Source organism: Genypterus blacodes, unplaced genomic scaffold (genome assembly GCF_046128005.1).
Source record: "Genypterus blacodes isolate CSIRO-AG114 ecotype Tasmania unplaced genomic scaffold, CSIRO-AGI_Gbla_v1 ptg000128l_1, whole genome shotgun sequence".
In the NCBI taxonomy this organism is placed as follows: Eukaryota; Metazoa; Chordata; class Actinopteri; order Ophidiiformes; family Ophidiidae; genus Genypterus; species Genypterus blacodes.
This window is the reverse complement of record NW_027466930.1, coordinates 1,194,936-1,216,414: the sequence shown is the minus strand read 5'-3', so window position 1 is coordinate 1,216,414 and position 21,479 is coordinate 1,194,936. Positions and strand designations below refer to the sequence as shown.

General features: G+C 44.5%; 3 protein-coding genes across 6 annotated transcripts; 1 reads left to right on the top strand and 2 right to left on the bottom strand.

Annotated features, from left to right (window-relative positions):
* Nucleotides 1-4,523: 4,523 nt before the first annotated feature.
* Nucleotides 4,524-7,921, bottom strand: hbegfa (heparin-binding EGF-like growth factor a). The gene is made up of 6 exons (XM_076162865.1): nucleotides 7,692-7,921; nucleotides 6,697-6,942; nucleotides 6,391-6,589; nucleotides 6,108-6,266; nucleotides 5,912-5,998; nucleotides 4,524-5,786 (listed from the first exon to the last, which is right to left on the bottom strand). The coding sequence occupies exons 1-5, from the start codon at nucleotides 7,732-7,734 to the stop codon at nucleotides 5,926-5,928; spliced, it is 720 nt and encodes a 239-aa protein (XP_076018980.1). The 5' UTR covers nucleotides 7,735-7,921; the 3' UTR covers nucleotides 4,524-5,786; nucleotides 5,912-5,925.
* Nucleotides 7,922-9,666: 1,745 nt separating this feature from the next.
* rufy1 (RUN and FYVE domain containing 1) lies at nucleotides 9,667-14,947 on the top strand. Its single transcript, XM_076162717.1, has 17 exons — nucleotides 9,667-10,023; nucleotides 10,236-10,415; nucleotides 10,503-10,620; nucleotides 10,696-10,797; nucleotides 10,903-11,026; nucleotides 11,133-11,194; nucleotides 11,589-11,724; nucleotides 11,986-12,087; nucleotides 12,181-12,297; nucleotides 12,519-12,686; nucleotides 12,784-12,881; nucleotides 12,957-13,076; nucleotides 13,216-13,345; nucleotides 13,716-13,810; nucleotides 13,902-13,950; nucleotides 14,037-14,114; nucleotides 14,204-14,947. Exons 1-17 carry the CDS (start codon nucleotides 9,690-9,692, stop codon nucleotides 14,345-14,347), a joined length of 2,157 nt encoding a protein of 718 aa, XP_076018832.1. The 5' UTR covers nucleotides 9,667-9,689; the 3' UTR covers nucleotides 14,348-14,947.
* A 28-nt stretch (nucleotides 14,948-14,975) lies between these two features.
* LOC143010415 (heterogeneous nuclear ribonucleoprotein H-like) lies at nucleotides 14,976-20,915 on the bottom strand. 4 transcript variants are annotated; one of them, XM_076162719.1, is made up of 11 exons: nucleotides 20,785-20,915; nucleotides 19,443-19,539; nucleotides 19,203-19,358; nucleotides 18,969-19,112; nucleotides 18,001-18,139; nucleotides 17,056-17,255; nucleotides 16,870-16,982; nucleotides 16,626-16,761; nucleotides 16,452-16,535; nucleotides 15,804-15,896; nucleotides 14,976-15,713 (listed from the first exon to the last, which is right to left on the bottom strand). In XM_076162719.1, the coding sequence occupies exons 2-11, from the start codon at nucleotides 19,522-19,524 to the stop codon at nucleotides 15,616-15,618; spliced, it is 1,245 nt and encodes a 414-aa protein (XP_076018834.1). In that variant the 5' UTR covers nucleotides 19,525-19,539; nucleotides 20,785-20,915; the 3' UTR covers nucleotides 14,976-15,615. The 4 variants fall into 4 exon arrangements, with proteins under 4 accessions (XP_076018834.1, XP_076018833.1, XP_076018836.1 ...); XM_076162718.1 differs by lacking the exon at nucleotides 20,785-20,915 and adding an exon at nucleotides 20,483-20,738; XM_076162721.1 differs by lacking the exon at nucleotides 20,785-20,915 and adding an exon at nucleotides 20,483-20,737 and having other exon boundaries at nucleotides 15,800-15,896.
* Between the last annotated feature and the right edge of the window lie 564 nt (nucleotides 20,916-21,479).

The window sequence follows — 21,479 nt, the reverse complement described above, 5'->3', positions numbered from 1 at the left end:
TCCAGTCATCCTGTCTGTTTGCTGAGATGTTGTGTTGTTTCATGAGTGTGTGTGCGTGTGTGTGTGTATGCTGGATGTTAGTGGTTTGCTTGCATCCACTTTCTTCCCTCACTTCCTTTCATCCTCTCCTTCTTCCTGTCTCCTGTCTCCTTTCCTCATCCTCTCTTGACCCCCCTGCCACCTCATTCTCTCTCTACTCCTCTTACCCAGTAAGACACATGACGCCGCCATCACCCTCCTCTGTGCCTAAATAGATCTCAGTGAGAATTTAATAGTGTGACCATGATACATAACAAGTGTCTGTCCAGCCGGGTGACATCAGCAGAGGGGAATCTGCTGGGATCCTGGCCCAGGTCCTGGTCCTGGGGGAGAGCAGAGAGAGTGAAGGCAGGACCGGGATGAAGGCTGCTAACGTGGGACCAGTAGTGTTGGGGAAGCTACTTTGAGATGCTAGCTTTTCAAGTTACAAGCTAATCTTGATTTAAAGTAGTGAAGCGGCAGCCAAGCTACTCTGTTAATAAAGTAGCTCATTAAATTGAAGCTTAATTCATTTTGTTAGTGTTAGAAATATGAAAGTTTGGTCTCCATCTTGTTTTTTTATTTGTAAACTAACAGGAAATTGATTTTTTTGATGTCTGAAAAATGGATCATGACATTGTCGTCGTCGTCGTGCAAGTTCAATGTGATCAAGATCAGTGATGCATGCTGGGTACCACTAGCTACTTCACTTTGAAAATATCTGAACTACTGTCAAGCTACTGATTGAAGTAGTTTGGTTGCTTGTTGCTAGCTAATCCCCAACACAACTTTCTCAGTCCAGATCAATATGTCTGAAGCAAAGGCTGATAAGATGACCTGATCTGACAGAGAAAGGGATCATACACGTGTGTTTATGTGTGTGTTACTGGAAGTGTTCAGAAACCTTATCTGTGTTTTATTTGGCTGTTTGTGTGTGCGTTTATGTGAAATCAGCAGGAGCTTGATGAAGGAGTGAAGGGAGGGGATGTGACTCATAGATTACATGAATTTTTCTCATATAAAAAAGGGAGCGGTCTTTGTCGGTAAGCAAATATCAGAAAATATACACAAACTGAACACCTCTGCAGTCTTTGAGCCTTAGCGCAGGTGGCGGCATTAGCCTGATAATTAGACGACCGCTGGTGCTGAGCATAAATGAAAGTTGCAGGAGGAAAGGTGGAGGAACAGACGGGGGGTCGGGGGGAGGCAGGAAACGGATGAGGAAGCGGAGGTGGGGATGGGGATGTATGAGGGACAGGAGGGAAGGAGAAGGCAGTTCACAGGAATCCGAGGGTAAATAAAAGGAAGAGAAATGCATTGAAAATGGAGGGAGGAGTGAGCGCCGGACGGACGGAGGGAGGGAGGGAAGGAGGGAGGGAGACTCCTGCTCTGAACTCTAATCTCTCTCATCCACGAGCAGGTGAAAACATGGCTGCACCCTCCCAGGCAGAGGGCCTCACCTTGACCCATTCTGCTCCTCCATTCTCGCTCCTCGCGCTCATATTACCATGCCGACCTTATCTCTCACTCTGTCTCTCCATTCCTGTCATCCTCCCCTCTGGCTGTCTTCCCCGTGTAAACAGCGGAATACTGATTGTGTACAACACACTGATCCGTCACGACCTCCTTCCGTCATGCGACAATGGCTTTGTCACTGTCGCCACATCATCAATCACGCCTGAGTGGCACGGTGATGCTGGCACAACTCTTAAGACTTCACACTCCGCGCGTGCCGCAGTCTCTCCCGCACACACACACACACACAAACACACACACACAAATATATTTTATAGCACTTATGAGGCATGACAACTACAGGAATAAATATATGAAGATTTCTAAACTAATTTTAAATGCAGACACTGAGTCATAAGTCAGTAATTAATTTGAGGCCATAAGTCGTTCCTGTTAATGATATCCGGTGAGAAAATGATGATATTTCCAACTGTTGCTGTGCGCACTTCCATACTGACGTGGAAACTGCCCATTGTTGCTCCTCACCGGGGCAGGAAGCACCTTTCACAACAAGCCCACTCGGAACACTGATTCAATCCAGTGCAACTCCTACTACATCAGATTACTCAAGACTGCCAGGCAGCGTTTGGACCCGAGACAAACCAAAACGTCAAGCATGCCCAGGAGCATCCAAACTTCCATATATCATTCAAATCACCTCTTAGTCTAACGTGTACTTTGCTATTTGTTTACTTAGAGACGCCGCTCTCCTTTTTAGAGTCTGTGGTGTTACTTCAAAGGGCTGGTAAACTTATTTTAGGAGGGTTCATCTTGCCTGACATATCTGCTGCCAAAAATGTGCTGAAAACAATACCCAGCTCGGTTCACAGGCGATGCCCAGGAGACTGTGGCACACAATGAACTCCACTGAGTTTCTTTTCCCCAAACCTGCAAGGAAATGCCGTCTCATGAGAAGACATCCTCTTAATTCTGTCTAGGAATGCCACAGCGCTAGAGAGGATATGGTGAAAAATGTAGTTAAGGAGTTTAGCACCATATTGGACATTATTTCCTGGCTGAGATCCACCAGAAGGCAGCAAACTCCCTTCTCTCTCAGCATTCATCGGCCCCGGGAATAGCAGCTGTGTGACCATGACTGCACGGCACTATTTCGGTGTGCTGTGCCACTTGACATTGAGAGGCCAGGATTATGTGGCTCCACTACTGTAAATGACAAGCCCCTGACACACAAACCCACACACACACACACATTAGCACATACACGTATATACGCAGAGACATACTCTACTACTACTACTATGACATCGTCTGACAAACACAAAACATGCAAAGAGATGCAAAACTACATGCAAAGCGTCATGCAAAACTACAAACAACTGAAGCTCCGTATGTGTGTGTCTCACTTAACGTCGGCTAGATGATGAACTGGTGTGTTTCAATTCCCAGTGAAAAAAGCGTGAGGAGTGCCTGGGCCGGGATCAGGTGCCACACCCTTCTGGTTCGGCTGAACATCTGTCTCCAACAACCCTCCCCTCCTATGAATATCTGAGTCTTGTTTATTTGGTGTATATATAGAGAGAGGGTGTAAGGGAATCAAGGCCTCCAAACATTGCTGAAAAGGGTCACAAGCACTGTTTTGCTGGATTTTTCTGCCTGTAATAGTTTGGTTAACCCTCGTAACCAACACAGACACAACACCAATGCTTCATCCTACCACATGCCCACTCACACACACACACACACACACACACACACACACACACTCATACACAGTGTAACAACATCCGTGTAGGAGGTGACTTCAAGGGGTGACTAACACTTGGCTTGGTCTCAACCTGCCTTTGAGTCCAGCTGGGTCTTTGGGCCGTCCTTACCTCATTAAACCTGCATGCGGCCTACATGACAGCATTGTTGTATCCTGCTTGTATTTGCTGTATGTGGTCTCTCTGAACTCTGAGGCATTCAGAGTGTGGTGGAGGTCTACGTGTTACAGTGGTGTGGTCTTTGAAAATGACATCTGTTGGCTAAGTGAGTAATGGTCCGGGGTGCTATGGTACGGCGTGCTATGGTTGGAGATCAGGTGTTCCCTGGTACACATCTGTTTCTCATAGCTGTGTACATATAGATGTTATAGTGGTGAGTCCCAACTATACGGTGACCTATAACCGATCTGTCAGTGAGACTTATGTGTAGATCTCTGCAGCCATATGGTTCAATGGGGACGATCCGTATTTAGCTCATACAGTATATATAGATTGTATATTTAGACTTATTTTCAGATCAGTTTGATTGATGTCACTGGGAATGCCCAGTAAAACCTCAGTAATTTAAGGTTCTATCTGGCATTTTGGCCGAAAGTTAGTGAAGTATATAAACTCAGTCATTAAATGATGCTTTATGATCCTTCAGGGTATTTTAAAACATTTTTATATAGTTGTAAGACTTTAAAAGCTCTGTATCTCCAAAACAGGTCTGAGGGCAGATGGAACCTCATAGCTGAAAGCCAATGAATTGCCAATGAGCTCTGACATCATTCAATTAGTTTACTCTCGAATCCACATTGTATGGCCTTATCAGACGTATCTGTGCAGTCAGATACAAACAAAATAAGATATAAGGCTTTCTACCTCCTTATCTCTACAGCATTCAATTGTAGTGACTAAAAATATTTGCAGTTGGAGCAGCACAGATAATAATAATAGCAGTAATGTCCAGGATACAGGTGCATTGGTGTTCATGCACGTCACAGACAGGGGAAATAAAAATATTATCTTTACTATAATTACAGCGGCTGAATGGGCCAGAAGAACACAGAGGCGTTATCTCATCCACACCCGCCATTTCAAAATATCACATTAATGCGAGACCCAAACTCAGGAAGTGAAGTAGACGGCTAAAATAAACTTGACCTTAATTACCCGACTTTCAGAATAACTTAACCTGATCCTAATGCCAAGAATACAGCGTGATGATGATAAAAGGACAATGATGAAGCAGAGCAAGTCTAAATAAACTATGACAAGCAAATATTCTGAGGGAAAAAAAGCTTTATTTTGTTCTGATGGGGAGGAAAAAAAATCACTTATAAATAAAAATCACTTCAAAACTACAGGGCACATTGTTTTGAAAATATGGAACACTTTAATTCACATTTTAATAAGAGCTTAACATGGATCTCAGTGTGTTAACTGAGGAGGAGGAAGAGTTAATGATTTCTCCTGTAACCATGGTAAGACAACATCATCATAATAATAATAACAGTAATACATAACATATTAGTTTTTCTACCCAGTTTCTGCTACACTGCCTTAACTGAACAAGGCCCCACCTTTGGTATTTGACTCCCTTTTTAATGCGTCTTTGCAATTCAGAGAAATAGAAATTGAGTGCACAGTCGTGTTTGTTAGAATCAATAGATAGCCAGACAGTATGACCGACACACTGCATGATCACGTGGTCATACAGTGAGAAGAAGTCAATGCAACATTGGCAGAACACTAAGATTGCATCTAATCAGTCACTTAAATCACAATGATATTAACCACCTGTGTGCCGTGGAGGACTCTTATTTTGAAATTCTTTATCTTCCAGGAGCTTCGGCACATTTTCTCATTTCATAAATAAATATTGTCCAATATGAAATATAAAAACACCAACTGTAACATCACTTTCTTTTTGTGTTTTTTTACAAACTGACAGTGCATTTTGAGTGGAGGAAAGCAGTTAAAAATCTGCATAAATACAGCAAAACATAAATAAATAAATTAAAAGTATAAATATAAGGTTTACAGTACACTAAAAAAAATGACGAACATGTGCAGGAAGATATAAAATGTTGTCTGACGAGACAAAAACAAAGGTCCAGGTTGAGCTCTCATTGTTGTAAGTGGGGGAGGGGGGATTTGAACTCATCCCGTTCAGTCTCCTGGTAGTTTTAAACACAGCCAAGAAGCAGCACTTGAGTCTAGACATGTTCCTCCTTCTTGTTCCTTCGTGCTTGCCGTCCACACGCTCGCCACATCTCCAGTCCATCCCGTGGGCCGATCAGTATTCCAGTTTTCGGGGCAGGCTCCTTTGCTGACCGGTCGCGGGGGCCAGTTTCTGTACAAACCCACGAGCTGCCCGTTGGATCGGCCCGTCGCTCATCCCGCTGCGGTGTGTTAAGAGTGCCTGGCTACAGGGCACACACACCCCTGTTTCCCTTCTTCATGTACGTTCCTTTTTCCTTTAGGACCTCCTTTGGCAGTTTACTTCTCCTTTTCTATTTTGAGGTAGAATTTCTGCATCGTTGCCTGGCATGAGAACAAAGGCAATGAGCAATGAGCAAGGCATGTTTCATTCCATGCAAAGAGAAAGAACAACAGGTGATGTTAGTCACTGTGTGTGTGTGTGTGTGGGTCTCTTCCTCACTACTCACCCTTCTTTGTTTCTTCAGTGGTTGGATGCTAACCCTAGTTTGGCCTTCTCTTCGTTCTCTACCTCATACGCTCCACGTTTGTGAAACCTGTGAGCAGAAGAATGAGACTTTGTTCAGAACGTTAACTATGCCTCCCTGTTACAAGGATCAGTGTGTGTGAGTGTGTGTGAGTGTGTGACTCCCTGTCTTTACTAACCTGAGTGCTAATAAAAGGCCTATGATGGTGAGACAGACCGAAGACAGCACCACCGCCACCACGGCCAGGGCTGTGGTCCGGTTGTAGCCCTCCTGGGTCTTCCCCTCAACGGGCAGCGTGAAGAACTGACACCTGTCCCCAGAGTAACTCGGGAGGCACCTGGAGAGGAGAAGAAGAAGAAGAAGAAGGAGGTTAGGAGGGTGAGTGATGAGAAGAGGAAGTGTTTTTTTGGACTTGAAAGGAGGTGGAGGGAAACACAGAAGGTGACTGATCTGGTACTCACACACAGGAGTGGGCCCGGATGTCCCTCAGGTACTGGCAGGTGCCGTGAATGCAGAAATCCTTGTACTTCCTCAGGCATGGATTCCTTTTCCTCCCTTTGCCTTTTCCCTTCTTTCTTCTTCCCTTTCCCCTCCTCTTCTCCTCAGTCCTCTCAGCCTCCACAATCCCAGACTGATCTTTGGGTTTGCTTGACATGGCGACTGAAAGAAGAAACAATGAAGTTACATTCCACTGTTTTTTTTTGTTGTTGTTCCTCAGTGAAGGAAACATGAGTGAAAATGACTCTTTGTGAGAGTTCAATTCCTACCTCGTGGCACTTCCAGCTCGTAGTCTCCAGACATGCCGTTGTCATATTCTTCCTCGTCATAGTACTCATCATCATACTCCTCCTCCTCTTCCTGGCCGTACTGAGCTGTCGTCAGCTCCACACCTCTGCTCTCCTCCTCTGTCCGCCTGTCGTTCCTCGTGTGCAGCAGGTTGATCACCGCCGTGTGCTGCTGCCTGTCGCTCTCATACCTGTCGACCGCCGCACCGCTGGCCAGCCGAGACACCACTGAGGAGGAAGAAAGAATGTTAACAGAGGAAACACACATGACAGGAGAGACGGAGAGACCCTCACTAACTCTGCCTCTAGAGTCTATGGGATGTGAGCCTGCCAAGGTGGGCGGACCTACAAGGACAAGTTCAAACATGTCGCACATTGGGAGCTCCAGGTGGAATATTGGGCTTTAAGTGGAAATCTACTGATCCCTGTTAGGAAAACACACACTCAGCTTACAGAGCAGCATTCCCAGCATTTGGTAGGTATGCAGTGCCTTGCTCAAGGGGGGGATTTATGTCAGAATGTCAGGCTCTACTGCAGAGGGAGGGAGGGAGGGGGGATATACATTTTGACTCAAGCATGTAGTGGAGGCAGATCGAAGTTGGCACATGCTCTTTACACACACGCACACACACACAACGCATTAACAGACAGTTAGCTAATGTCACGCAAGAATATGAGTTATAAATAAGTGTATCCAGTTACATAAAGCATGCTCTAAAATAGAGAGATGACCCCATTAGTTCTCGAATAGCCTCGCATCATGAAAATCGTCGCCTTAAGGGTAAAGAAGTTTACAAGTTTACAAGCCATGCGTCTCTCCCCCTCTCTCTCTCTCTCTCCCCCCTCCCTCTCTCCCCCTCTCTCTCTCTCTCCCTCTCTCTCATGTTTAGGTAAACACAGATGCAAATGATGTCAGATAGAATAAGAAGCAGAGCAAATATAAAAACGTTCGATTTGACATGAAAGCATAAACTTACCGAAGGCGTGAACAAGCAAGAGCGCAACTCTCAAAATCCTCATGTTGACAAAAGTTCCAATGGCCAAAAAATGTTTTAAAAACAATCTAGAAATTATATTCCTTCCTGGACTTGTTGCGGTTCTAAATATTCCTTGTCTTTTTCTTGTTTTTTTTCTTGTGTGTGTTTGAAATCGAGCGGTCCCGTCTGGTCCTGGTTGTTTGCGTTGCTCGTCCGTTGCGGACGGGAGTAAAGGAGCGTCCCAACAGAGGAGCGAGACATTTTATATGCTACCACGTGACCACGCCCACCTGCAGCTCGACGCAAATCCTTCACATGAGCTTTCAAAAAACAAGATTCAGGCCAAAATCCGGAATGACTTCATGAGTGTGTTGATTGATTTGATTCGCCACATTAGCTCAGTAACATTATTAATAATAATGATAATTTCTAATCTCCATTTAAAACACATTCCAGGCTTTTGCTTAAGGTAAAGTAGACTTATTATAATAAAGTAAACCTAACATATCACAATTAACAACTCTGATTAGATATAATAGGTAGGTGTGTGAATCTTTGGCCCCAATGTGATTTGATTCCATTTGGATGAAGCAATACACTTGTATATGAACTTGAACTTGTGGTGGAGTTGGTCCTGGTCAACCTGCTGTCTAAATCCTGATTAAGCATACGTTTGTGTTTTGATAATAATACAGATTAACATACTGTAAACACATAATAATACAGATTTGAAATTGTACCTATTGTACCTCTGTGCTGTATTTAAACACACATGTGGAGACCCAAAACAATAAGAATGCTTACGTTTTCCTCCATATGTCCTCATAACATTTGCACTTTAATCATCCTGACATAAAGTTATAATTCTTCTGTTGCGTGTTCTGATCCTGTTTGATCTTCCTTGCAGCATCTTGTAATAAACGTGTGTCAGCCCCTTAATGTGTCTTCAAAGTTCTCTGCTGCTCGTAAAAATTATGCTGAGTGAAATATGGGCTCTGAGCAAGTCAATAACACACACCTACACACAAATGACTGCACGCCCACACAAATTATTCAGATCCTAATTGCCTTCCTCTGTGTGCCAGTATCAGTGTAGAGTGGAAGCAGTGCCAGCTGCAGCACAATACACTCTACAGTTGCAGTTGTTGGCTACCAGGTGATTCTCCTCAGGTCCTCATACCATAAATTCCATTCAACTTTATTAATATCCCTGCCAGAAGCACCTAAGTAGAAATACAATTTCAAAATAAATGTCTTATTCTACACAATTCTTTACTGAACTTACAGCAGCTCGCACTTAAAGTTTAAGGCACTTTTGCATCAGATTCCTCATTAAAGGGACGACACTGTTCACCTGTTGGTTGACTGTATAACAAATCTTTGCTGCCACCTGTTGGTTTAAGATAAAGTAAAACTATATATTTTAGTCATTGTGCTTATAAATAATTTAGTCAGCCTCTGTAATCGATCAACCTCTAACTGCTGCTAACTCACTTTTTTCCTTTGTTTTCTTTTTTTTAGCTTTTTGGGTTTGTTTTGACATTGAGATGATTGTGACTGTGATTTAACTTGTTGTTGTTTGTTTTTTTGCTGTTATTATGAAACGATAATTCCCCCGTAACAACAAGTCAATGATCAAATGTGCAGCTGGCCTACAATTGTACAAGTACCGTAATTACGACGCTCGACGGCCACTCAGCTTGATTGCTCTGGCACCATCAAGTGGTACAATTATATACTACACTCCGTCTACAGTTATTATTATGATTATTATGATTTCTCTAGAATATCTAAATTATTCCAGGAAAAGTAAGTAAATATCAAATACGGCTGAAGTGTTGACTGCTGGACACGGCAGCTTGTGTTTGTGTATGTTGATGATCGTCTGGGCCCGATGCCTCAGGTCTGAGCGGCTCGAGTCTATCACATAGGGAACGATTGCTCTTGTCTGGTCACGTGACCATTTGGGAGCGGTGGCGGGGAGGGGGGGTCATAAACATGGCCGACGAAGCAGAGGAAACAAACACAGCTGTGGAGGATAGTGAAGCAAAACAAGAGCAACATGAACCCGAAGTGTCCGCTGCTGCAACAGACGATGACGACGCCATCGCCTGCAGCGACGCACCGGACAGGAAGCCGGTGTCCGCGGCGGCGGCGGCGGAGGGCAGCTGGTCGGCACCCATCTTGTCTCTGGCTCGGAAGGCCACAGAGACGATAAGCAGCGGGGTGAACCTCGGTGCTGCCCCCTGGAAACCTGCACCCGAAGCCAATGCGAACTCCCCGCCGGAGGAGACTCACATGGACCCCGACAACACCTCGAAAGTGCTCCCAGGTAGGCTGTGAATGTTATTAACTGTGTTTGAACAACATGAAGCGCTTCTGACCACTTCCTCTTGGACCTTGGATCAGCTGTCAAAACACATGACTTCATGGATAAAGGATTTGAACGCATGAAGACAAAGCCCGTGTAGTTCTCTCTCTCTCTTGCTGTGATGTTCATGGTGTTTATTCTGCATTAGTGACCCTGCTGTCTTCTTCTTAAAGTCATGCCCCCTAAGGATCCCATGGCAATAGAAAGATCCAACCTCCTCAGCATGATGAAGCTCAGCATCAAGGTGCTGATCCAGTCCTCCATGAGTCTGGGCCGGACGCTGGACTCAGACTACCCTCCTCTGCAGCAGTTCTTCATCGTTCTTGAACATTGTCTCAAACATGGACTGAAAGGTGAGAAGAGCCACGATGTTTATCTCGATTGACAGAGTTATGTTGGACGTTTGTCCTCCACTGAACGTCCTCGCTTTGTCCTTTCAGCGAAGAAATCCTTCATTGGTCAGAGTAAGTCCATATGGGGGCCTCTGGAACTGGTGGAGAAGTTGTGTCCAGAGTCTACAAACATTGCTTTAAGTGCCAGAGACTTGCCGAGCATTAAGTAAGAACAAACAGTTAATCTCCTCATGCTAAATCAATAACATGGTGGCTAAACAGCTGTGTTGTTGTCTGTTAGGACCGGAGTGGGAAGAGCCAGAGCCTGGCTGCATTTAGCACTCATGCAGAAGAAAGTAGCCGACTATCTGAAAGCTCTGCTGGATCGTAAGGATCTACTCAGGTTAGTGACAGTGATCAGTCACCTGTGGCCCAGGGTTACACCACATGGTTACAGGCTCACACTTCAGTCTAAACTCTTGATGTGTGTGGGTGTGTGTGTTTGCAGTGAGTTCTATGACCCCGGAGCGATGATGTTGGAGGAGGAGGGTGCAGTGATGGGAGGGATGCTGGTGGGCCTCAATGTGATTGATGCTAACCTCTGTATTAAAGGGGAGGATCTTGACTCTCAAGTAAGTATTGTGTGTGTGAGTGTGTGTGCTAAGCAAGTGTTCCATGAGTCACACTTCAAACAGGTCTGACAGGATTTCCGGTGTTAATTTAATCTTCTCTGCTTAGGTGGCAGTCATCGACTTCTCCCTTTACCTGAAAGATCCCGCCAACAGTGAGACTCCAAAGGAGTGAGTTCCTGCTTTCACGTGGATTAAACATTCACTACACTTAACAACACTCAACTTCCAACCATTAGAGGCACTGTAGAGCAGCGTCAGGATGAGTGTGTGGATTTTGTGCTTTAGCAGCATGAGCACACTAATGCAGGCACCAGACAGGAGGCACGCCATGCAGATTCCTGCTGACTGCAGGGGAAGACACTCAGAAGTTTAGTTTTATGTAAACAGAAACTGAGGTCATGCTTTTAATAGATTAGAATGTTCTTACCTCATCATTTCATCCTCATTTTTTACTTTTATCACGTTTATAATTGTCTTAAAGTAAGAAAATGTGATTGACAAACACGTTTTAACCTCCACAGCATAATGACCTTTGCTTTTCTCGCCCTCTTGACTCGTTCAGTGAAACCAAGATGACGGCTATATTAGACCAGAAGCACTACATCGAGGAGTTAAACCGTCACCTGAGTGGCACCGTCACTGACCTTCAGGCTAAGATGGACTCACTGGAGAAGACCAACATCAAACTTGTAGAAGAGGTCAGTAGAGCTGTGTGTGTGTGTGTGTGTGTGTGTGTGTGTGTGTGTGTGTGTGTGTGTGTGTGTGTGTGTGTGTGTGTGTGTGTGTGTGTGTGTGTGTGTGTGTGTGTGTGTGTGTGTGTGTGTGTGTGTGTGTATTCAACTTGGGCTTTGCTGGAGCTGGGAAGAAAGGACTCTAGCTGGAGCAATTGTCGCTTGTGTGTGTGTGTGTATTAGATGTGTTGCCAGACTGACAGGTGTGTTTGCATGTTGATCCTTAAGCTGACTGCAGCAACAGACAGGATCAACTCTCTGCGGGAGGAACAGGAACAGCTGAGAATGGAGAACGAGTCCATCTTACAGTCGAGCCAGAAGAAGGAGGAGGTTCGGCGGCGTTATTGTTGTTGTCCAACCAAATCTCCCCTAGATCTAAAAATGAAACAGCACAAACTCTTATGCGTGTGTTTGCGTTTCCAGGCGGCCCTCCAGGACAGCCAGGTGGAGCTGGAGACGTACAAGCAGACTCGACAGGGTCTGGATGAAATGTACAACGTGGTGTGGAAGCAGTACAAAGAGGAGAAACGCATTCGCCAGGTCAGGTAGCAACAGGGTACGCCACTAATGTATAAGGACATAAAGGAGGGAACAAACACAAACACACAGAACATCGGTATCATGTCAATTATCCCTTACTGGCGACTACACGCTGACACCAAATCTGTCTAATCACTAAGACAACCAGTCTAGCTGTGAGTGGAGTGATTAGCCGACCCCAGGACTGAATCTTGAAGTCTGTTGTATGTTTGTGATGCTAGGAGCTGGAGCGAGAGCTGGAGCTGCAGGTGGGGCTGAAGCAGGAGATGGAGGTTGCCATGAGGCTGCTGGAGAAGGACACACACGAGAAACAGGATGCGTTGGCAGCCCTGCGGCTTCAGCTGGACCAGGTCAAGACTCTCAATCTGCAGATGTTCCACAAAGCACAGGTGGGCATAAGTGAACACACGGTTTCTTTCTGTCTTAAGCACACACACACACAGAGTTCATGTCCACTCAATGTGAATGTGTGCAATGTCTCTGAAGGACTCTGAGCGGCAGGCAGATAAAAAGCAGGCAGAGGCTCTGCAGCTGGAGGAGAAGATGAATCAGATGGAGAAAGCCATGAAGGACCTGGAGCAGAGGTATGTTTCTGTGCATGTGTGTGTGTGTGTTAGCATCCTCGCCTGTACATGTTTCTCTAAATCAAACTTCTTCAGACTACAGAAATCCGAACAGGACCGCAGTCAGAGTGACCAGTTAGACAAAGACATGAGGGTGGAGCTGGAAGGAAAGGTGGATGCTCTGGAGAAACAGCTGGCTGACCTGGATACACTCAGGTAAAGGCACACACACACACAGTCTCTCTTCTTATACCTCTTCGAGCAGCATGTTAGTCAGTCACAAACCTTGAAGGGTTATGATCCAAACACATAAGCAGTTACTGAGCGTCTGTCTGTCTGTCTGTCTGTGGCCCAGGGTGGGTTTGGAGAATGATCTGCGCACAGAAAGGGAGGAGAGACAAGGCATGCAGAAAGCTCTACAGAGAGAGCAGGACAACAGCATGGAGCTGCGCACTCAGCTACAACAACTGCAGGGCTTACATGTGGTCAGTATCACACACACACGAGGCTTAGCGTCGGTTAATAATCATGTGGATTCTTCGTTTGAAATGGTTAGAAACTGGAGGGCCACTGAAAGCATCATTCCTTTCATTCCTTATGTAAAAAGATTCATTCTAATTTGCACTAGTTAGTTGTAACTCTGTGGTTTGATCTTAACCTGTTTCAGCAGTTTCTAGTTAAAGAACAGCTTATGTTTGAACATCTGCAGACATTGAAGATTGTAACGTCATTGCAGTTGGCAGAACAGTCTTAGCTAAAAAAAAGCCTTTGGACTTTTTTTATTAGGATTTTCTTAAGTGAACAGTGTGGAAATGTGATCGTGTCCTTTTCTCTCCCTGTGGTTTGTTGGTGCAGGAGCTGCAGGATCTGAAGGAGGAGAAACAGCAGCTGCAGCAGATCTGTGAGCAGCAGGAACAAGCACTGCAAGAGATGGGACTGCACCTCAGCCAGTCAGTTACTCTAGAGCTCATCTTATTTCATGTTTTAATCTGTACTACCTCCCATCTTAAGACTTTAACATGGCTCTTGTCTTTGTCCCAGGTCCAAACTCAAGATGGAGGACTTCAAAGAGGTTAACAAAGCCTTGAAGGTAGCCCTCGGCAGACACTAGCCACCTTTCATTCACTGCTTCGATTTACTTGGAGGTTTAACTCCTATACCCATTGTTCCCATCAGGGCCACGCCTGGCTGAAAGATGACGAGGCCACGCAATGCAAACAATGCCTGAAGGAGTTCTCCATCGCTCGCAGAAAGGTAGCCATTCTTTGACTCAGCATTTTTGGGGTTATGTAGAAGTTGTGCATCTTCTGTCATTTCCATGAGCCACGTACGTCTGTTTGCAGCACCACTGTAGAAACTGCGGAGACATCTACTGCAGCAACTGCTCTGCTAACGAGTTGGCCTTACCCTCCTACCCTCGGCCCGTACGAGTGTGTGACATGTGCCACTCGCTCCTGCTGAAGAGAAGCTCCTCCACAGGTTCCTGACAAAAACACAATCCAGGTCATCCGTTCCCACAGAAGCTTTCTAGCACTGCTCATACCCTCCTATGATTTTAAAGTTAAAGCGAAATCACCATCTAATCTATGGGAATGTGATTGGATGTTCCATTTTCACTGTTACCTGAAATTCAGGAACATTAGTTTGCCTACAATTGTTTTAATATGGGTCCATGTTTACCACTAATGGATGAGCTAGGAGTTTATGCAGACGGTTCAGACGAAGCTTTGCTCAGAGGTTGAAAAAGTTTAATCAGTGTTTAATCAAGATGGAGATCATGTGATAAAATGTATGTTTATCCCATCCCTAAGGTTTCCAGTTGTTCAGGCCAATGGTGTAGCCGATTTACAGATGTACATTTTTAGGTTGTCAGTCAATTTTCTAATCCCCAAATGGCTAAATGAGTTCAGCTGCTGATACATGCAAACTTGTAAATGACTGTAGAATGTTAACAGAAATCAGAAACTATTTTAGAATGTATTAACTATGGAGTTTTGTGGATCATGTGAAGTTCTATTAAGCCATTTTCTTAAGTAATTTGGGCATGATGACCAAACATTTTTTAACACTTTGATAAAGACACTGAAATCAATAAAGCCTCCTGTTTTGAAAGTAGATATTCCAGACTACTTTATTCACTTTGTGCACAGGAAATACAAATAGCATTTGAAGCAGTAGAAACCTTCGTATCAGATTTTGAAATTTGCTTGATGATGGAGTTTTATCAAGAAGGAACCGCCCTTTCCAATCACACCGTAAAACAAAACATGCCGACTGTAACGTCTCAAATTCAGATTTAACATTGCAACTGGAAATAAAAAGGGTTAACATTAAGTTAAGATGAAACAAAGTCAAAACATCCAAAATTCCAGACATTCACAGATTGTTTGTTCATGCACTCACATGTTTAAACTTATAGAAAAGCCACCACATGAATAAATCTCAGGGGGACAGATGGAGAGGTTTTGGACGATAACAAACGGTCCTGGTAATGAAAATTTAATCTACTCAATGCGCCTGATCTGTGATGAGGAACGAGGAAGATTTAATACTTCTGACAGGTTGTGATACCAGATGTTCTGATAATTCTGTGAGAACCATCCACTTAAAAATAATACAAACCCTAACCCCTCAGTATTTCAAAACGGCCTCACCTGGCCCTACCTATGTTTACCAGGTGAGACGAACATTTCCAGTCTTTCCAGCAAAATGCTGAGTTAAAAAATACAACTGAAGGGGAAGAAAAAAAACAAAACTACATCCCCCATCCACCACCAATTCCATTCATAGAGCCTCTGCTTCCTCCTCCGCCACCGCCGCCATAGTAACTGCTGCCCATTCCGCCCTGGTTACCTAACAAAAGAAAGAATACACACTATAGGACCGAGGAGTTCAAGGATTCATGCACACGATGACTGTAGACTCCACAGAGATGGCACTCACTGTAATCACTGTAGCCGCCCATGTTGCCTTGGCTGCTGTATCCACCCGAGTACCCAGAACTCAGCTGGCCGCCGCTGTAAGACGACTGGTTCCCTGTAGAACAACAACCAACACATCAGCTTACAGATGTCTCACCTCCATTGTGTTCCTTGCACTGGTGGAAAGTTATATTTGCAGTTACATAAGACAGTTTTGTAAGACATACGGTTGTTTGGTTTATAAATTGGTTGCGAGTCACATCGCTATCCAGCTGCTGTTCAGCTGTGGCTCATCATTCTGGCCCTCTGGGACTGCAGTGTGGCACATTTTCCACCCCTACCTGCTCTGACTGCGACAGATAACAGGTGTGTTGGTGCCTCTGAAATCCTGATTGGCTAAGCCTTTCATTTAGTTTATCGCATGTAGGTAAAGCTGCCTGAGATAGGAAACGTTCAGTGCAGCGCTCCCTGAGGGCCAAGACTGAGAACTTCTGGTTTTCTGTAATCCTAGGCACTGTGCAATGTGTAGTTATACAATGGTGCACTAATAGGGTTCAGAAAAAGGGCTGAGTAAGAATCAAGCATTGCTTAAATGACTTGTGTAAAATTAAAAAAACACCTAAAAAATGTGAAAACAATGGTCACAATTGACACGCCGTGTTAAACTCACCCATGCCACCCATCATCTGGTTGCCATAGGCGCCGTTGCTACCTCCTGCTGTGGAATTCAGGAACAGCTCCACATATCGATGCTCTGAGGAGCAAAGTGAGACAAAAAACATTATCAACTATATGTGGATGCAGGAGATGATTTAAAAATGATGAAGAACTCTAGTAAACATACGCATGTTGGCTTTGTCTTTGGACATTGCTGCCACGGCGTCCTCATGTGTGGCAAATTCAACATCTGCCTCTCCAGTAACTCGACCATCAGGGCCGATCTCAATATGGACCCGCACCGGATTAAGTGGAGAGAAGAACTGAGAGAAAGAGATCAAAGTAGACAAATTAACTCACAGTTGTTGACTTACTCACAGCTTGTATTTAGGCTAAATGTCACTCGACTGTAGGCTTTTCTTCCAACTCACATTGTAGATGTCCGTCTCTGTGGCTCTGTATGGGAGACCCCTCATGTGAACACAGTGACCCGTTGTGCTTTGGAAAGAAGAGCCGCCATCACCATAGCGCCCATCCGATACACCTGAACGTAGAACATCGAGGGTTAATTTTACTGGACCATTTTATATGGCTTGTATCTGACTTGCTCTCCTTACCAATCTGCTCCCGACACCCACCTCCTCCATAGCCTCCGCGGCGCATCCTGTCATAGGAACCCCCTCGGCCCATCATGTTGTAGCCACGACCACCAGAGGGCCGGTCATAGGGGCCAGGTCTCTGCATCCCCATGGGCTTCCTTTGGGGCTCGTAGTGGGTCCGCACCTCCGCACGGCTACTCTTGAAGATTTCAATGTACCTAAGAGCATAGAGATGACATAGTGAGGAAGAGCGGAATGGGCCAGGCCAGACTGCATTGGCTCAATACTGATGACATTGAGCTATTCAGATGCTGTCATGGTGTTCTCCAAAGGTAGTAATTTCAATCTTTGTATTCTTAATGCTGATGCTTAAATGGAGTAGAATAACTGTAAAACAGGACGCTGTCCAAATAGATAAGGGCCTTAATGACATTTCACTTTTCTTATGGTTACCTGGGACGATATACAGTTCTGATTTAAGATTACAAATGAGCATCCTGCATCCTTGCCATGACAGCGTGTTCTGATTCTAGAGGGACAGAGGACTCCAGCCCTTCTGCGACCCACGCTAAGCATTACCTGTGACAGTGGTCTCCAGATCCTCGTGCTCAGTGGCCCTCGGATTTTACCACCAGGGAGACTGCTTACCAGTTATCAACCTGGACTGTGGTTTAGTGCTCAGTCGTGTGTTCTTGAAATAAGTATCTACTCATAATCAGGTTGTCTCCAGCATAGTAAGCCAGGATGGTGCCGGAGCACTGATCTTCTCATTGAACATTGTGGATTTGAGGCAAAAGTGGATCTTATGTGGTAAGAAGAGTATGTGTTTGTGTTACAGATTACATATGGGTTTAAATAAGCCAGTTTTATATAGTGTCAGTTTTGTATTTAATTCAGATGTTGAGGGTGCACACCATAAGAAAAGCAACTTATCCAGCCAACCAACCAACCAACCATCCCCACCTGTGCCCTATTCTTTCCTTGTGTTTCTTTAGAGCCTTTTCAGCTATATCCTGTGAAGCAAACTGCACGAAGGCCTCCCCCGTACTCCTCCCCTGGATGTCCACCGGCAATGTTATCCCATTTGGCACGATTTCCAACCCTTCAACCCAAGGACAGATAACCCCAGCAGGGGACATATTAAATCACATGCCCAATCACAGAGATTATTTTCTCTTAAGAGAGAGATAGAAAACTTATGGAAAACTCTATACATCACACATACCAGTTCAGTTTTTAACCAGTGACTGGTCATAGACTGCTTACGCTTACTGTAGTTTGGGGAAAAGGAATGAGGAGAGGATAGAGGAAGAACATGGAAAGGGGCTCTGTGTGGTACATCAGGCTAGTGCTGGTGTGTTGATGAACAGAGAACAAGATCCTGGTGGGTGAAATGAGTTAACGTTACCGTGTTTGCCCATTCATTACTGGTCTGAAAGTTGGCATAGGTGTAAAGGACGAGCGTCTCAAACAAGAGTGTGAGGAAATGGGGGGGAAGAAATGATATTGGGGCAGATTCCTTTGTTAGTAAATAACCTCTGGGGAGAGAACTGTGTTTATAATATCAGACCCAGTTACCTAAAAGTGAGAGCTTAAGATGGATATGACAGGTAAAGATGGAAAGGGTGTTTGAATAATAGATTCCTGCTGATAAAGAAAAGAAGTCCTAATAATTCCTTCATTTACATTTTAACTGGCTTCCTTTTCCAGTGTCATTTCCTCACTGATGCAGAATATAATGGATTCATTTATATGCACATTCAGGTGTGTATCGTATGTGAAGGAGAGCACTTTCCCGGTGTCATTGTAAGGTCGTGGAGAAATTGCTCGCGGTCCATAAGAACACAAGAAAAGGAAGTCAGGAAAAATCTGTTTGACTTAACACGATCATTAGGATGCTGTACCAACCAACGGTCTGATCTTCGCTTTACCTGAGAAAAACTGGACAATCTCCTCCTTGCTGCAGCCAAAGGGAAGGCCTCTCAGCCGGACCAGCCCATCTCCCGCTGTTTCTGGACAATTGGGACCGGTGTGCTTCATGACCCAGTCCATCTCAACATTGTTAGACTTGAATACTAAAAACAAAAGGTGCAAAACAATCACTCAACAACACTTCCTAGCACAGAGAGTCAACATATGTATAATCTAGAAGCACTTATACACACCCTCTACATATCTGTGACCCATCGTTTCTCTGTCTTTCTTCACTGCAATCTTCAGGTCGTCCTCTGACTCCAACTCGACGAATGCCTCTCCACTGGGCCGCCCTTCTCTTGTGTAGGTGAAATGGATGCCACCTCCACTGGTGACAACTTTGCAATCTGTAATTGAAAGGGTTTTTAGAATACAGATCAAAGTGCTTACATGGAGATATTGGTTGTTTCTTTTAAAAAAAAGGTACAAACCTGCAAAGAACCTTTGCACTTCATCCACAGAGCAGGACCATGGGAGACCCCTGATTCGTACTACGTATCCCTCATCACCCATGTTTGCTGGTAAAACCTTGAAGTAAAACAATGAAGCCATTATTCACCAACATGCCCCACAGGAAAATTCCAACATACAATATAATCGTATCACGCAAATCTATGTACTATCAAAGCAAAGACGATTGCAGCTAAAGAAGAACATTTGTGTTTAAAACCTGCTGCAGCCTAATACATTTAGTTTAGCTAGTTTGGTCTACGAGTTTACCACTTTGCCGCCGTTAACTGTTTAGTTGCCCATATCTTCTTTTGTTTCAACTGTCGATCTGGGCAATGAAAAAAATCACAAATTGTTTATTAAGTTTTCGTAGTTATTTCAACGAAGACCATCTTTCTGACGCAGACTTTAGGCTCGTGCTTCAAACAAAGGGTCAAGGTTCCATCTTGAGATCAAATATTTGAATACTTAAGGCAGCTAAGCGCCATTTAAGTTTAATTTATGCTTGCCATTTATAATTCCCTAGAAATACTTTTCAAAGCTACTTTGAAATTGTTATTTAAGAACATTAGTCGTTAGTTTTCCCTCGACGCCCCTCTCTTCCTTTGGCCCAGGCCGACGTCTCACCACAAAGCGCTCAGCCGGTGTCGGCAGCTACAGGAGCTAAACAATGCGCCTTCTAAAATACGAAGCTATTTCATAAACACTTTAAATGGCGTCCGTGAGTCCTCGGCGTCATCTTACGAGTTAATTGTACATACTGTATTTATTTTAAACTGCGTACGCACTCTGCCAGACAGACGCTCACTACCGCACCCAGACACAAGAACAAAAGCGGCCCTCTCGGCCTGCGCCACGGCACTAGCTTTAGCCAACTAGCTAGCACTCACGTTCCTCACCAACGTTACCGAGTTAGTCCGGTATACGGGCCGGTAGCTAGCTAACGGTCTTTACATTAACAGATTTGGCATTGTGTTTAACTACAATAACGCGAGCGAAAACAAAAAGGCGTAACATTTACCTAGTTCGGTCGAAGATGCAACACGCTGTAGTATGTGTGACCGGACCTGCGTGGTGCGGCGGAAAACCCAGTCAACTAGGGTTGCCAAGTAAGCACCCCTATATCAAGCTTCCACAACGGCGCGCTTGAATATTACCGCCTCTGTTCCAACCTGCAACGCCAACGCGATATTCTACAAGACCAATTAGCTTTCAATATAATTCACCGATAATGATATGTCACTATATTATGAAACCGACGACCACGACTTTGTTGTATCTTCTTAATAATAGGGGAAAGAAGCGGGCGTTTTTTTCACATACCTGGCAATCCAGTCCGTATAATCAAGCGCCTCTTGGCCTCGTCCACGCCCATAAACGATGACGTCACTGACCTCGGCCCAGGCCCAATGGCATCGCCTGGACTTAAACCTATAAATCCCTGCCGGCCTGGCTCGCTCGATTTGCCATGAGTTTCGTTTTCAGTGTCTTCTAAGCTAAGAGCTAATTCAAATGCTCAAACGTTCTTTTCATGACGATGGGGTGTAATGAGGGTGTTGATCAAAGTGAACTCAAACACAATCGAAGCATTACAGACACCGAAGCCCGTTGAAAAAGTAAACTAAATGGACATTAAGGCACAAAAGAATGACAGGTACAAGGGTTTGAAAGATAATGAGCAACGACAGATAGTGGTTGGCCTTATTAAGATTAGCTATGGTAACCAGGCACAAGACCCAGCTGTTGATTTAGTTACAGTCAATCTAAAATTCCAACAGATATGAACAAGCAGCACCCATTGTTCTCCCTAATAACTTAACTGCTATTAAAGATAATACAAAGAATCCAGTTGCAATTAGTACCATATGAAAGAAATTTGGCTGGAGTAGTAATGTATAACAGTAACGCTCCATATTCAACTGCACAGGTGCCCTTAAGCAAGGTACTTACTGCAACTTCCTTCTGCTTCAGTGCAACTACTGCATAATGGTCAGGTCCAGGTTGTGGTGTTGTACAAA

Excerpts from the sequence above, each read along its gene's own strand:
- rufy1 (XM_076162717.1), top strand. The coding sequence starts at position 9,690 with ATGGCCGACGAAGCAGAGGAAACAAACACAGCTGTGGAGGATAGTGAA. Across the intron at positions 11,027-11,132 it reads GGGAGGATCTTGACTCTCAA|GTGGCAGTCATCGACTTCTC; the intron begins GTAAGTATTGTG and ends TTCTCTGCTTAG. Across the intron at positions 14,115-14,203 it reads TCTCCATCGCTCGCAGAAAG|CACCACTGTAGAAACTGCGG; the intron begins GTAGCCATTCTT and ends GTCTGTTTGCAG.
- LOC143010415 (XM_076162719.1), bottom strand. The coding sequence starts at position 19,524 with ATGGGTGATGAGGGATACGTAGTACGAATCAGGGGTCTCCCATGGTCC. Across the intron at positions 19,113-19,202 it reads GGGTCACAGATATGTAGAGG|TATTCAAGTCTAACAATGTT; the intron begins GTGTGTATAAGT and ends TTTTGTTTTTAG. Across the intron at positions 16,983-17,055 it reads TGGGTGTCGGGAGCAGATTG|GTGTATCGGATGGGCGCTAT; the intron begins GTAAGGAGAGCA and ends TTCTACGTTCAG.
- hbegfa (XM_076162865.1), bottom strand. The coding sequence starts at position 7,734 with ATGAGGATTTTGAGAGTTGCGCTCTTGCTTGTTCACGCCTTCG. Across the intron at positions 6,267-6,390 it reads ATCCGGGCCCACTCCTGTGT|GTGCCTCCCGAGTTACTCTG; the intron begins GTGAGTACCAGA and ends TCTCCTCTCCAG. Across the intron at positions 5,999-6,107 it reads GGCCTTTTATTAGCACTCAG|GTTTCACAAACGTGGAGCGT; the intron begins GTTAGTAAAGAC and ends TTCTGCTCACAG.